This window comes from Pseudoliparis swirei, chromosome 24, assembly GCF_029220125.1.
Source record: "Pseudoliparis swirei isolate HS2019 ecotype Mariana Trench chromosome 24, NWPU_hadal_v1, whole genome shotgun sequence".
Taxonomy (NCBI): Eukaryota; Metazoa; Chordata; class Actinopteri; order Perciformes; family Liparidae; genus Pseudoliparis; species Pseudoliparis swirei.
Window position 1 is genome coordinate 6,943,885 of NC_079411.1, and position 17,095 is coordinate 6,960,979.

Genomic DNA, 17,095 nt, shown 5'->3' on the forward strand with positions numbered 1-17,095 from the left:
AGTATATGATGGCCATACCCATGCTCACTTATGTTTCATAAGTTATCCCAGTCATTTGTTCCACAGATTCAATGCTACATTTCAAAACCCCGGAGCAAGGTTATTGCTGTGATTCACTTCAATTGAAAGTGAAGGAAACTTTTTATGGATTCTCATATAAATTGTTCAATGTGAACAACAGTTTGTTTAAATCACTTCGCATACTACTTTAAGCTTGGAAAGACTGATCAAGGGGTGGCTCCTACACACTGACATTCTCATTTGACTCCTCCATGCATCAAGTTCATGCTGGATGTTTATCTCTTTCCTCCACCTCCCTGATCCAACTGCTATCTGTAACATGTTGCACCAGAGCAAACCTTCATATTTACTGCTATGCAAACTCAAATGGGAGATCAAACAATGAAATAATTTGTTTGCCTCACGATCAAATCACTACTTTCCATGTCTGCTATCTGGCAGTCAGCTCACATTAAAAGAGAAAACTTATTCCAGACAGATCCACATAAAGATAGAAATCCAAAGTAGAAATCCATGCAGTCAATCGATCATAATTTAGTGTTTTCATTTTGAACATTTCCTTCCATCAGCAGGCGACTTAAGTGGGTCAAAGTTGCTCTGGGAACCCAAAAGATTGCCCTGAAGCTTGGTCTCTGATGTCTAATGAGGACCATTTCCTGACGAGCCTTTTCCTTATGTTGACGATGGCAGCCTCTCTGCAATTTAAGCCAGATTGCAGATAGATATTACAAGTGTTCGGTTCAGCTCTACACCTCCTTATGTAATGCGTCACTTTTGGCTAATTATTGAAAATGGTCAAAAAGCAGCTTCACACTTGAGTTCAAGAAGACATCCAGGTGCTTGTGTCTATTTGCTGAACCAAACTATGACACACCGTTGCTGCAGGTTACATTCACAGAATACAGTTTATAAGATGTTGATTTTGGAGGATAACACGGGGAGCTCATACAGGCATGCTGACAAATTACTCCCTCAACAAGTGAAAGGGGAGGATGGATGGTAATCTAAATCCTATCTCTTCCATTTGGGTGAATGTTGGATGGGTTCAACAAATCTTTTTTTCTTTTTCATTTTTGGCCTTTCTCTTCCATCACAACGTTCTGATGGCATCATCCAGGATACATTGTGTGTGTGATTGCATACAAATATTAAATCAAATGTAATCTAAAATTGCACAGCCTTCCTGGCCACATGTATTGATGTGTGTTATCTCTTGTTTGCTGCATGCTGTACCAGACCTGTGTCCCTATGCAAACGAACAGAACAACAAAGGAAATGTTGTGTTGATCAGACGGGTGCCTGGGGATTGTCACGCTCAATGTCGCGTACAACTGACTGTCAGCCACGGTTTAAAACAAGAGCGTGGCAGATCGCGCCTCTGAAGATATTCTTAGAAATCCAGCTATTAAAATATCTCTCTCCTCCTACTGTACCTCTCCTCTCTGCCTTTTTTATTGTTTGATTCTCAGTGAAGGGAGGCAACTTGGTGAAACCGTCAGACGATCAATATGTCAATACAAATTAATTAATTTAACACTAATGCGTAAAAAGCTGACGATCTATCAATTTGAGCATCTACCAACTGACAAAGTTGTTTTAGTGCCACTTAAGTGAAATATTCATGAAGTGTATTTGGAATAACAACTCATATCTGAAGTGAGTGTGATTTTAAGGTAAAAAAGGCTTCGGTGAGCTGTGATAATTATATTCCATGGTCACCGCATGCATAATTGTCCCCACTTTACCTTCTACTCCTGCATTTGACCGATGTGGAGTGGCCGGCTCATCCACCAGGCAGGTTGGCAGTTTGATGTTCTGTGAATATGTTCAACAACAGAGCCGTTAGGAACGCAAGGAAGACAAAGTGGTAGCAAACTGGACTTCTGATGCCGTGCTGCAGGGATGACATCTTTTTGGAGACCAAGCCCCGGAAGTTAGCATCATACTGGTTCCGTAAACTTAAAGTCCATCGTATTTTTTTCTTTTGATTATTTCCGAAAATAAGCTGCGTGTCAAACACGTTTTTGTCGTGTCATTTAGCCACTTTTACTGGAGCAACCGCCTTTTTAAACTCATAAAAGCTCACAAATCCACTGGAGGGGTTTCCACTGAAGCATTTTATATTGTGGAATGAAATCTCTTATCCAGTCATCTAACCCAAAAACCCATTCACAGAAACAATGAACCAGAAGTGCAAATGTGCTAATTCATTTCTGGGACTTAGGACTCATTTCCTGCAGCACTGAGGTGAGTTATGACAGCGGCAGACTCTCCAGATAGCAAGACTGGGCAATTTGGCAGAATTATGTTATGATTTCATTATTCTGCGAAAACATCTTCTTGGTGTGTTTCTGTTACATAGATATTTTTGCCAATTAAATAGCATGGACATGATACTTGGTAGATGAGGAGTGTTTGATTAAGTGATTTCATATCTCAAGATATATGACATGCAAGACAGAAAATGTCAGTTTTGGGAAAGAAAATTATGTTTTTCCTTTAAAAAAAATTAATATTTTAAAGCACACTTGTTTGTCCTTGAGAAGACTTGTTACCTTTGCATTGAAAATGCGGAAGGTTATGTTTTGATCGCCATTTATTTATTTGTATGCGTGTTACTCTCATAACTCAAAGTATTTAACCGAATCGCATGAAATTTAGTGGGATAATTGGTTATTATCCGGGGACCATTTTATTAGATTTTGGGATCGATCGGGTCAAAGGTCAAGGTCATAATCTTCTTGGATCACATGAAATTTCGTGGGATGATTGGTTATTATCCGGGGACCATTTTATTAGATTTTGGGATCGATTGGGTCAAAGGTCAATGTCAAGGTCATGTAAAGGTCAACATTTTCTTTTTACCATAGTCAATTTGTATCCAATTGGCATGCAACTAATGCCAACATGTTCATAATTCAATGCCCAATCTTGTGATATGCGAAGGTATGCGCTCTACCGAGTGCCCGTTCTAGTTAGAAGGATCCTCTGATCCCTAACCACCAACATGCAGTGCCATTGTTTGCTTCCCTCGAGTCAGCTGTCATCCTGCGTTGAGTTGGCCGTCTTTGTCCCGCACTCTTTGGTCACGCTGGAAGTCGCTGGACTTCCGCTTCCTGCCGACACGTAATTAGCGAGTGAAAGGAGAGCCCACCAGGCTCTCGTGTGTCGGATATTTTTAATTTGACACAGTGGCGTTCTTCTCTGCACCAACATAGTTCAAGATGAAACAAATGTTTCATGGCTTTTAAAGCATTTATCAAAGCAATCAGCTGTTTGTTTTTCACAGTACAGATTTCAAGCGCAGACCGTCACACATGTCTTTATTTCTTTGGAAAAGGCCCCGAAGGAAGGTATTTTAATTCAAAACATTAATTATTTGTTGCACATGAGTAAAGCAATGAATAGAAATACTAAAAGGTGACCTTGGATGAAAAATACTTTTTTTGGCAGAAATAACATAAGCCTTTGGTGAAATATTTTGGCAAGAACGTAGTTTCCGGTCAGTGTGATTGTAAATTGTTCCTCTTTGACGGCTTCGTTTCCTCGTTGATAACGGGTGCTGCATGTGCCGAGTCATCGTGCCTTCGGATGCTTTACGAAGTTAGGAATTCTGTAGTTTCTAGCCATACCAAGCATTTTATGGTAGACTAATAATGATCCTTTCTCGTATTTTTAAGTTATATTTGCACAACTTTATTGTTAGCATACTTCAGTTCCCAATAAGACGACATGCGTTTCCTCCTACCTCGACTTGCACAAGCCTTTAACCCCGAAACCCTTTTTACAGGAAGGGAAAAAAATGTTGACCGTGGAATAGACTTGGACATTTACACCGGGTCCGGAGGAGTTGATAACAGTTCTGATGAAAATGCCTTACAGCTGGGTACACTGAACAGTCTTTAATTAACCCCTTCGAGCTCAACAGATGTTCAAAACCACCGTTACACGGAGAAAGATTTCCCCAGATCGATGTCCTCATGAACTGGATCCTAAATGTTGGTCCCACTTCATGTGAAGGTTGCTTTATTATGAAACGTGAATACATTATAACCACAGCGTGATACAATTCCGCCTCACTATATCCTCTCATCTCCATCATCAGAAGCTCATTCCCTCATTTCGGTCCGAGCACCAGAGGGATTTGAGTCGGACGGATTATCCGCGGGAGCCATTTCAGCATTCTCGCATCAGGATGTTGGAAATGTGAGCGTCCGTCGGCAGCGAAGAGAGCAGGATTATAAAAATGTTGTATCACATTCACTGATGGATGTTTCGGTTTGTGTGGTACTGGGAGGGCGGGGGGTGGGGGGGAATAAGCTGGAACTGCCTTTTGGTTTGACAAGATGGCTCGTTAAGCGATCCCGTCAGAGCGGTTAGAAAAAGTAGGCCAGCGGCGGTGAAAGCGCCGTCACTCGGACGGCCCGTTGGCTCAGTGCTCTGTTGCCTCTAAAAGCGCTAATTAAACGTAGCCTTTAAATTACATCAACATACTTTTTCATCACCGAGGTTCTGCCCGGCACTGTAATGAAATCACTCCGACATCAGATATTCCCCTGGACCTGTCCCCGTGTGTAACGCTCCCAAACGGACGGATGATATCCAGTGATGGATGCACCGCGGTCCGATTGTTCCGAGCTGTTCAAAAGCCCGATGAAAGCCATGTGACAAACTGGAGCCGGGGAGTGCACGTTTGTCACGGGCGTCTTCCTATTGTCTCTCTGTCTCCTGCAGGCAAATGACTTCATGTTCAAATGATTTCACCCGTCCAATTAATTGCGGTTTCATTAGGGAGAGAACTGAAGGACGAATATCAATATGGACACACACAGACAGACACACGCACACAGACACACACACAGACAGACACACACACAGACAGACACACACACACAGACACACACAGACACACACACAGACACACAGACACACAGACAGACAGACACACAGACACACACAGACACACACACAGACACACACACACACAGACACACACACACACACAGACACACAGACACACACACAGACACACAGACACACACACAGACACACAGACACACACACACACACACACACACACACACACACACACAGACAGACAGACAGACACACACAGACACACACACACACAGACAGATAGACAGACACACACACACACACACACAGACAGATAGACAGACACACAGACACACACACACACAGACAGACACACGCACAGACACACACACAGACACACACACACACACACACACACACAGACACAGACACACACACACACACACACAGACACAGACAGACACACACACACACAGACACACACAGACACACACACAGACACACATACGCAGACACACACGCACGCACACATAGACACACACGCACATGCACGCACACACACACACACACACACACACAGACAGACACACACAGACACACACACACACGCAGACACACACATGCAGACACAGACACACACACAGACAGACACACAGACACGCACACACACGCACACACACACAGACACACGCAGACACACACACACACACACAGACAGACACACATAGACACAGTCAGACAGACAGACAGACAGACACACACAGACAGACACACACACACACTCTGCTAGGTCTCGTGCCCCTGCAGCCGGGGCTTGGCAGAAGATGTTTCTGCCTGTGACTGTAAGCTGGTCCTTTCCTCCCCTTTAGGACAGCGTAGCCATCATGTGTTGCTTGTTGTCATCTTCAGCATCACATGGCTGGCCGTAATGATTTAGAAGTCTTTTCTGAAACGTGTTTTTTTGTGTGGATTTATAGTACTGTACATTATTTTTTGTATAGACGGATGCTTTTAAGAATGTTACCCACATTTGAGATTGTTCCATTAAATTGGCGCCCAAGTTTCAAGCCGATTTTGGCAAAAATAAAATGTGAATCCGTGCACGCTGTGTATGCACTTGTACACCTTGTGTACCGTGATGTGCTTTTATCAGCAGTTAAGATAGTCTCAGGCTTTTATAGTCATGGGGCATATTCTTAGTTTTTAGTTGAATTGGGAATCAAGGTAAAAGGAAAATCGGTTCCTGAGGGCTTTAGTGCGTCCACTTTTTCAATTCCCCACCCTTTTCACCTTGTTTTTCGGCTTTCCAAGAATCCCAACGCCTTCATGAAAAACAACTCTAGCTCAGACAATAGATATATGAATACTGGTTATGGCGTAACATTTAGCCCTGCCATCCTCCAATGTTGTTCTCCATGGAGACTATAAAAGCCTGTTTGTGCTTTGTGTTCCGGCCCAGTGGCTGCTGGGCTGCTCAGCCATGATTAATTCAGCCCGGCCTCAGGGGAGAGCGGCCAGGCTCGGTTACCCAGCCAGGGGTCCGGTGTCTCGCTGCCATGAAGACGGCTGGCTTTATGGCAGCTTTTAGCCGCGCAGCTCAACTTGGCTGTAGCCGAGGCCGGCGCTGGCAACCACTCCCACCTGCTCCTGAAATAGAGCAATGAGAATGATTTGAATTGAACAATTTAAGAAATTCAAATGTTTTAAACCTTTTTTGCCATGTCCCAATAGATGCATTATATGTTCTCCCAGCTAGAGAACATTGCACTTGGTTTTTAAACTTGCATCAAGGTTCATAAAGTATCACAGTTGATGAATGGTAGCTTAATTCTGTCTGGTTATGATGTCATTTGCTGATGAATTTTGTACCCGGTAACAACATGGAGATAACCAGCTGCTGTTCGGTTTCATACCAGTTTCAGTACGCTGATTCAGCTGGCACGGTTGGACAGCGGTACAGTTTCCAGGTTTGGACCAGAGTGCTGCCTGGGATAAAGAACATTTGAAAAGGATTTTTTATTTTTTATAACTCCAGACTTTTAAAATACACAACTGAAGAAACTCTCAGAGATTGAGCTCTCTGCTTTTTGGATTATACCTTTTGACCTGTGAGTTAACACCTCTCACTTCTATGCTGCAGCTTGCTTTCATCTGTATTTGAACATGTGGACGATACTTTATTTGTCAAAAATCAGCCTCTCCAAATTGACTCATTGAGATTTTAGAATCACCTCGTGACTCACTTGTGACATTTTGTATCCGAAAACAATGTTAAAAGAGCCAACGCCTATTATGACGGACAACGTCAGGCTTCACAGGTCTTACTTGTTTTTTAGTCATTAAATTTTACAGGCAATAGCAGATTACACCCTATATATCTCTCACTGTGGGTGACGTTCCTTCTCCCCAGTCAGCTCAGCTATCTGTATTTCACACGCGTCGTCAAAACTGCATACAAAGGTTTTTCTCTATACACCGACACATTTACAGTCTTTCTAGTTTTAATTAACAATTGATTTAATTATCACTCCATTTGTTATGATTTAAATTAAATGTGTTATAAAATATAGACCAGGAGACATGACGTCCCTGGAGAACTATTAAGTTTAAAATTAATAAAAAGGAAAATATGACAATTTCTTAACCTTGAAAATCCAACGAACAAATGTTGGGTATTTTTTATTTAAAAAAAAGAAATTAGAAAACAAATCATTACTGGCTATGGACATAATCTCATTATTTTAGCATACATTTAAATTTAGTTTGCCACAAGTGTCTTGATAGTAGAGCTGGGTGTGTGTGATGTTAAGCTTGACTCTCTACTAACAGGACCACACACCGTGAGGTAATGTGGCGAAGGAATTGTTCAATTTGTGTTGCGCCTTTCTGATTGTGCGGAATAACCAAATAGGTCCAGACTCAGCCCTCTCCTCTGTGTGCCAGCCGTACGTCACTACAGTGTGACACTTTGTTGCCGTCCTCTTATTTGTTCTCCGTCTCCTTGGCCAACTGACTGATGGATAACTCGCACAAAGTGTCAGGCTCATGAATCCACTGTTACTGTGGCAAAATGGCACCCGACATCCATTGAGGCAGACCTGGCTACAGTCTTCCCCCCCTAAGTTAATAAATGGTACTCTGCAGAGAGATGCGTGATTTATCATTGACTTGCAAAGTGACACGAAGGGGAAGGATAAAGGTTGCTACTGGGTAATTGGTGCTAATGTGTTATTGTGTTATTTTGATTGAAATTATTATTTTATCACTTGTTTTATCATATAATGTGAAAACTAGTGGCTGAAACTTGAAACATGTGAACCAAATGCATTTTTAGGAGATGGTTGGCTCACAAATTCAGTCGAAAGAAAATGAGTTTATCAAATAAAGTAATTTATCAAAGACAATTACTTGTCATTCTGCGTTTTCAGCTTCTGTCACGACGCTATTAGAGTGGACCCAAAAGCACGACTCAGACAGGAGTAACAAATATTACTGTCTTTGGTTGGAAACAGGCTGGGTCAAAACCGGGAGATCAGTCGAAGAAGCAAACAAGTCCAAAAAGGGGCAGGGCAGAGAATCAGAGGTCAGGGTAGGCAGGTCAGGAATATACTCTAATAACGCTGGAGAACTTGGCACCAAAACACAAGACAATCTGGCAGAGGACAAGTGGAAGTGAGTGAGCTAAATAGTGAGGGACTAATGAGGGGATGGGCTGCAGGTGAGAAGGGCATGAGGACCAGGTGAAGGGAATGAGGGACTAACGAGGGAGTGATCAGAGGCAGGTGAGGGGAGTTGGATTGGCGAGATGGTGTGACGGGATGAAAACAACTATTACAAAAAGGAAGGCGTGGAGCTAAACGGTTACAGCTTCTGCAATCCGAGTGTTGGCCGCTTTTATATCAAAATATAGCTGTCTAGATTTCTTTGTAAAATGAATATCTTTGCATCAAGATATATATATATATATGTGTGTATGTGTATATATATATATATGTAAATAATAGATTATGAAAAGCAAACGCTACATTAGGGATTGTGCCCTTTTCAGATTTTTTTGTTTAATTTATAGACCAGTTAATTATATAACAAAGAACAGATTGAACTGCTAAATATTAATATGCACTTTATATTTTATGCTTAATACTTCTGAATATAAGAGGATTTATGTCAAGAACAAATATTTTTTGCATAGTAAAAAACCCCAAACAAGGCTTTATAATGTCTAGATAAAGGAAGTAGTCTTTCTGCAAGGTGATTGAAAGGATCATTGTGGGAACATTGATGCTTGACATGAGAAACACTGTGTGTGTGTGTGTGTGTGTGTGTGTGTTATCATCACTTTATCCCTCGTTTTTAAGACTGTTGTGGCAGCAGCGTTCCTCTAGTTTCCCCTCCTTTGCTATCTGGTACTCAACACCCCTCGCTGCGTTAATCCGACCTCACTCAATTTAATGGGACAGTTTTCATTCCCTGCACCAAATCATTGTTTTCCCATCCGGCCTGTTTAATGGCCGAGTACGACTATATGTTCATTTTTTTCCATTTTTTGTTGTTGTCTAGTCACACCTCCTTGATTCTTAACACGACAGCCTTGCGCACAATATTAATTGACATCGACATTGTTATTTTCTTTATCTTTTTCTATTAGGCAGGGTTCAATAATAAAAATGTCGTCAAAACTATTAAGAAGTGACAAATCATGACATTTATGGCTCGTACAATATATTTCCGCACACAAAGGACATTACTCCTTTGCAGAAGGACACGCAGTCTATCTCGGCATGAGCTGGAGATCCCTGTTAAGGCTAACATGGTGCGACGGACACGTTTACGGCCTCTTATCGCCGTTAATGAAGTTTGTTTTTCCTTCACGATACAGGCATGTTTAATTACCTTCACATTGAAAATGCGGAAGGTTATGTTTTGATCGCCGTGTATTTCTTTATTTATTTGTATGCGCGTTACTCTCATAACACAAAGTATTAAACCGAATCGCATGAAATTTGGTGGGATGATTGGTTATTATCCGGAGACCATTTGATTAGATTTTGGGATCGATCGGGTCAAAGAAAAGGTAAAACTCTTCTTTTTACTATATTTTTATCCAATTGGCATGCAACTAATGCCAAAATGTTCATAATTTAATGCCCAATCTTGTGATATGCGAAGGTATGCGCTCTACCGAGTGCCCGTTCTAGTTGTCTATGTAATACAATGTGTTTATTTTCTTCTCCCAACACACAATAAAACACATTCCTGAAGCAACTGTTGTGTTTGGTATAGGCGTTTGAAGGAACATCCACATGACTGTACTTTCTGACTGAGTCATTTCTTGTATGTCACAAGTAAGATTAATTTAATCTGTGTCTGCAAGGCTGTGTCAGATGCTGTTAGTATTTGGAGGCCCACAGGAACAAAAGACCTCTAAATACACTCCTCACTATTTGCGTCTGGCTGGATGTCTCGTTCAGTTTCACTGACATGGCTTCATGTTTGATATGTTCTTTAAGTTTATCAGTGCCTTAAGGCGAGCTGTAAACAGTTGAATCTACCGTCAGACAAACAGACCAGCAAATAGACTGACAGACCTGTGTCCCCCCCCTGACCTTTATTCCACTTGGCTAGCAGCAGCACTGATGCACGATTAATTAGAATGGGCACTCGGTAGAGCGCATACCTTCGCATATCACAAGATCGGGCATTGAATTATGAACATTTTGGCATTAGTTGCATGCCAATTGGATACAAATTGACCGTGCTATATGGTAAAAAGAAGACTTTGACCTTTTCATGACCTTGACCTTTGACCCGATTGATCCCAAAATCTAATCAAATGGTCCCCGGATAATAACCAATCATCCCACCAAATTTCATGCGATTCGGTTTAATACTTTTTGTGTTATGCGAGTAACACGCATACAAATAAATAAATAAATAAATACACGGCGATCAAAACATAACCTTCCGCATTTTCAATGCGAAGGTAATCATCTGCTTAGAACACACACATCGTGTATATTTTCCTTTTTGAGACTCTTGGTTATATTTAGCTAGTTATATAACAAGAAATGCAATTCATTTTACGTTTGTTGTTTTCGCGCCCTTATTCACTCCTATCTTTGCATCTCTCCTGCAGCTCGTCGGTGGCCAGTTTGACCTTGAGATGAACTTCATCATCCAGGAGTCCGAGAGCATTGTGTGCATGGTGGAGCTGTTGGACAAGTGCGAGCCCACCTGTCAGGCCGAGGTCTGGAGCATCTTCACCGCCATCCTCAAGAAGAGCGTCCGCAACCTGCAGGCGTGCACTGATGTGGGGCTCATCCAGCTGGTGCTCCAGCGTATATCCACCACGGACAACATGATCGCAGGTACTCGAGCACAGCACCCAGGGCAACGATTGTTCTTTCTTTCCTCTTCATTGGAGGCATGTGACGCATCATTTCTTACCTCTGTTAACGCAGCATATTCAGCCTCATCTGAAATCAATTTAATTTGGTTTCTCCTGAACTGTGCTTGACCAAGACGAGACACGATAGGAGCTGTGTTTTTTTTCTTTTTCTTTTACAAGTATTGCAAATAAAAAAGACAGTCTGAACGTTCCTATCCTCACTGCCTGTCTGCATTAACCTCATGGTTATTCATCCTCAATTTTTGCATGAACTGTCATGTATTGCAGGGAAAGCGGACGCGTTCCTCCTGTACCGTCTCCCCGGAGTGTCGGTCTAGTCTGATGCCCATCTGCAAATTAGTCTGAATTAATCCTGCAGTGTTCGGCTCGGTGAACTTTTGCTTGCTAGAACGGCGCTGGCCTAGAGGGTTTGTGCAGTCGAGCGAAGGCGATTTTGCCCAGCAGTAACGAGGCAGCTGGAAGTAATGTTCATCGGGACATTTACCACAGAACAAATGCATTGTCCTCTCCCTAAGAAGGGTGCCATACAGTACAGTAGAACTGTTGATACACATTTACAAGAGAAAATGCCTTTTATTTGAAGCTTTACGAATTATAAACTGTTTCTTTTTCAATATCTGTGTGCATTATTACCTTTTATAGATGGTATAAGCTGACAGGAAATGGAGATAGGAAGGACGGGCAACAATGGTCCCATGCTGGACTTTCAACCGTGGTTGTTGTATTTTATGATCAATGCCTTAAACTAGGTCACCAGGGCGTCCCAACTTTTGTCATAAAACATTTGCAAAAAGTTTCTTCTCTTCACATAAACGAGCTCTTCTGAAATACAAGTATTAAAGGGGAAAAAGACTAGCCAGATAAAACAGTCTGGCACTCATCATTATATTTGGAGATTTGAACCAAGGGTTGTGTACGTGCTCACTAGTCGTATATCTGTCATACCATGCCTCATCATTAGCCAGTATTACCGAATGAAAGAGGCTGTATTTTAAGTCTTTTTTTCCCCTGGTCTTGCTCATCTACTTTTCTTCGACTTAGATGCTCAGCTGCTTATAGCTGTAGCTTCACTGTCATATTTAGATTAACAAAAGGCCAATAAGGACTATAATACTTGCAATATGAATGATTATATCCTTGAAGTTTTTTAGCAAACTGTCACTTGTGTTGCAACGTGTCATGTTTAACCCCTTTATGACTGTGTGTGTCCTGCAGACCTACTGGTGGACATGTTGGGCGTCCTCGCCAGCTACAGCATCACGGTGAAGGAGCTGAAGCTCTTCTTCAGCAAACTGCAAGGGGAGAACGGCCAGTGGGTGAGTCAGAGGTCTGCCACAGTGAGCCGCCTAGGTTGTCTGGGACCAGCATGAGGAATGTGCGAGCAACACTTCAAGTACTGCCGTCCCACAGGCCATTGCCCTCGTCACCGAGACGAGATAAATCACGTGAAACCGAAATACTACTTCGCACGTGAGGTTGTTTGTGAGATTACCCAAAAACTCTGAAATTGAATAAATAAATACAAAGTCCATAATGTTAAAACCCATTGCTGTTTCACAGTTGTTGAAGAAGAGTTTTCTAAAATAGTCTGCTTGAGTTGTTGTGTTTTCCTATCAGGGAATAGCCACAGTGAACTCCAGATGTATGATAGTTGTGCAGAAGATAAGTTACGACGTGCAGGCAGGACCAGTGACACAGAGGATGAGAGGGAAAGTAACCCATCGATCACCGACAATAATGAAGTTGTCGAGGAAATAGTGCGAGTTGCTTTCATGCTTATAAATTTCCCCTCACTCTCCCACTTTCAAGTGGGCCATGTCACCACTCCTCTCTCCATTTTGTTTTGTGTGAAGTATCTTGGGAGACGTTACGGATGGGATGAGTGCAGAACTTTAATAATGAAGTGCTCTGGTACTGAACACCATAAACCACAAGCTTGTTGACAATCGTAAAATTATACATGAATTTGTATCACTCCCACGGATTGAGTTCCAGTATCTGACTTCTGTGTGTTAGAGCAACGTATAGTTAGGGTCCTCACTTTTTCATTACACAATGTATGTACACAATTAGTATATTATGTAGTAAATGAAGATACTACTGCATCCTGAGTGTGCTGCTGAGTAAGTCTAGCTGGATGTCAAAGTCTGAGTAAATTTAGAACAAGCGGAACCAAAGCTGCTCTTGCTTTTTTCCATTTGTGGCTTCATGCCTAAACGGTATATGTGTGTAACTCGGGTTCACGTGAATGCCCGTCTCCAATGATCGTTGCGTGTTTTTGTGTTCTTCTTTTCCTCAGCCGTGTCATGCAGTGAAGCTTCTGTCTGTTCTGAAGTGCATGGCTCACAGGCATGGCCCCGACTCGTTCTTCAGCTTCCCTGGGACAAATGCAGCTGTGAGTATCCGACAAAATGTCAACCGTGAAATGGCAGAATGGAAAACCGCTCCCTTTTTAAGTGTATTTGCACATAGATGATGAGCTGACAGCCATGAATTTAGAAGTGAGTGCTGGACTGCTCTTTTGAATGTTTCAGTACATCTACTCAATACTAATGTTACATTAATGTTGAGCCCATGACGGACTTCCACCATGTACAATATATAGACGTTCTATTTTCGACTAATGAGAAGGAGAAAGAGGGGATATTACATCATTATCTCTTCTGAATCCTTTTATAGTTGGTGCTTTCTATGCTGTTTCCCTGTGAACCAGCCGTTCACTGACCCGTGCAGTTATTCTCTAATTGATAAGCTTTACATATTCTCTTGGTCATTATCTAATCTGCCATTAAATCGCAGACCCTTCTCAGGCCTGAAAGGATATTGAAATTTTGTGCAACTGTTGTGAAGTATCTATCTACAAATATATTATATAGTGGCTGTTGGCTATTCATCTTTGGACTATTAAAATCGTGCTGTGAGAATTTCGTCCGTATCTTGCTTGCATATTAGTTTATTCAAAACCTCTGCCGTGTTCCTTTTCATCTGTATTATGGTGCGAACACGGGCTGTGTCCTTATCCGGTTTTTCTGTCGATGCATAATTTGTTAATTTAAGTACCAGACGACCTTTATTGTGTTTCTGGTTGGAGTAGACCCCATGCCCGTGTATGTGGTGGCCACCTTCTGTTTATAACCTCCATTGCATTGGGGACGGTGCTTTCTGTGTGGAAGTCTACAAGTCGGCCAGATGAGTTTGGCTCTGATTTGGTTGATCTGAATTCTATTAGTATTTATCAGAGTTTGTCAGCAGCGTAATGCCTTTTGTACTAACCTGCAGTTTTTGTTTATTTGATCCCCCCCACCCCCCCACCTAACAGGCAATAGCTCTGCCTCCTATAGCTAAATGGCCGTACCAGAATGGGTTTACGTTCCACACATGGATCCGCATGGATCCTCTCAACAACATCAACGTAGACAAAGACAAGCCTTACCTGTACTGGTAGGTACCGATACTGTTCTTTGACTCGTAAACCTTTGTTTTTCATTTAAATGTTTAATTAAGTTTGAACTTACTATCTATAGAATGCAGAAATGGGTCAACGAAGTAGTGCACATTTATAGTGTGAATGACAAATGGAGAGGGGGATTGCATAAAAGATGGTGTTACATGGGTGCGAGCTTTAACTAAATGTCTCTTTCAAAAATGCATTTAATGTGCGTCAGAAGTGCAGCCTCCAGCCTCTCGGATGAAAAATGGTTGTGCGTCTCCCTCCATCTTTCCTGTCTCTTCATCCTTTGCTTCCTCTCTGAGGAGCCGAGGGTTGGTTGTTTTTCTTTTCAACCAATAATACAATTCTGTCGAATCTAATCTGTACATCAGGGATCTGTTTAGGAGTTTGTGATAATTCAAACCAAGCTAGATGGCTTGAATCTGTAATAAAAGCTCCTCTTCAGCCCTTAAAACAAATTTAAAATAAAAAGGTGAATTCACTGAATACCGGGACGTGTGGAAAGATGGGAAGAGTCTGAAGTTGAGAAATGGTTGTTTCCTATCTTTATTAATTGGAGACCCTTTTTAAGTTATTAATATGACAATAGAACACTATCACCCATTTGACCATTGAATGTCGTCGGCATGAATTTGAGCAGCCTCACTAAAACTGTTTGTATTTTCCGTTTATTTCGTTTCAGTTTTCGCACCAATAAAGGCATGGGCTACTCTGCACACTTTGTGGGTGGATGTTTGATAGTGACCTCATTAAAATCGAAGGGGAAAGGATTCCAGCACTGTGTAAAGTACGACTTCAAACCACAGAAGGTAAGGAACAAAACACAAAGCACAGTACTGGCACTGGTTCGGTGAAGGAACCGAACATTCATGCACACATAAAGGCAATGCCTGGAAATGTCAATGTAGATAGTTCAATAAAATCACATGTCGGCACACACATAATCAATCACTTTACACACACAGACACACACACACACACACACACGCGTGCGCACACGATAAATCTGGACCTCGCTGTAAGAAAGAACTGTCACATCTTACCGGACTCTTGGGAGAAGCCAGACTAGAAGCAGGAGGAATGAGGGCAACGGGAGAGAAGGATGATCCAATACTCCCAGTCCCTTCCAGGCACGGCACACGCGGAAGACCATTGCAGTGGACAATTTGAAACATCCTCCTCCTTCCCCTGGGCTTGAAGGCACCAACTTACCTCAATAAACCTCAGGAGGACCCAGAACTCATTTTAGTTGATTTTTCACTCTATTTTTAATGCCTTATTTCATGTCCGGAAGAAACCATAATAACCTATTTCACTGTGGTAACATCGATAACCCATTTCGCTGGCTGTAAGGCTGAGGACGAAGCCGGAAGTCTAAGTAGGATCTAGGTGGGATCGTAGCTAGAGGGCCGTCCTGAAACTTGATGGAAGCAGGCCAATAAAATACGGCATGCTGACTTATTGATATCTTGTGGTGTGTGTGTATGTGTGTGTGTGAGATTGATACTTTAGATATTCAGTAGGAGTTGGGCTTAGTGAGAGTCTGCTTGTTTTTGTTTTTGCAGTGGTACATGGTGTCTCTGGTTCACGTCTACAACCGCTGGCAACACAGTGAGATTAGCTGCTATGTGAACGGGGAACTGGCTTCCTTTGGAGACATCGCCTGGTTTGTCAACACCAGTGACGTAAGTAGAATAATTTCAAACATCTTTTGCCACAATAGGGACCATCACACGCTCACAAAATCTGAACATATTCTCATGAATAATAGTTGAAAGGAACATATCGTTTAAACTTTTACAATTTCTGTTATTTGCTTCTCTCGCCGAGAGTCGGATGAAAGCATTTACACTGCTCTCGTCCGTCACGCTAAATATTAAACTGCAGCAGATTAGCTTCCTAGCCTAAAGAGTGTGAACAGTGGAAGTCACTGCACCGAGAAATAGTCTGGCTAACACTCCCCCTGAAACCACAACTTTGTGTTGTTTTTACCATAAAAACGACTGCATGAAACCTCTGGAAGGATTGTATTTGTACTGTTCTACATGCAGCTAGGTTAGTGTTGGTCATGTGGGTGCAGGGTACAGATCTTTGTCAAATATACATTTCTGAACAAGATATTGCCGCAGGTGCCTGACCCAAAAACTGAAAAATAAACCTTGCTCACAGATATCTCTAATATATATATATATACATACTATCTCTGTTTTCTTTCAGAGGGCTTGTGGGGTGAAACCATTCTTTTCATCTTTTAGCATGAATGGTAGAGTGGAAAATGACTACACATTCCCACCCTGCTCCTCTCAGACAACCCCACATGAACTCTGTCACAGTCTCCCGGATTGCTTTCTGTCATGCCGAGTTGTGAGCTTCTTAAA

General features: G+C 42.0%; 1 protein-coding gene across 1 annotated transcript in view; it reads left to right on the plus strand.

Annotated features, from left to right (window-relative positions):
- The window catches only part of lrba (LPS responsive beige-like anchor protein), a 181,634-nt gene that overhangs the window by 17,854 nt on the left and 146,685 nt on the right, over window positions 1-17,095 (plus strand). Inside the window, 6 exon segments of the mRNA XM_056409971.1 lie at window positions 10,994-11,225; window positions 12,482-12,582; window positions 13,566-13,661; window positions 14,586-14,707; window positions 15,400-15,526; window positions 16,283-16,402. Of these exon segments, the coding sequence (XP_056265946.1) occupies window positions 10,994-11,225; window positions 12,482-12,582; window positions 13,566-13,661; window positions 14,586-14,707; window positions 15,400-15,526; window positions 16,283-16,402 (798 nt within the window).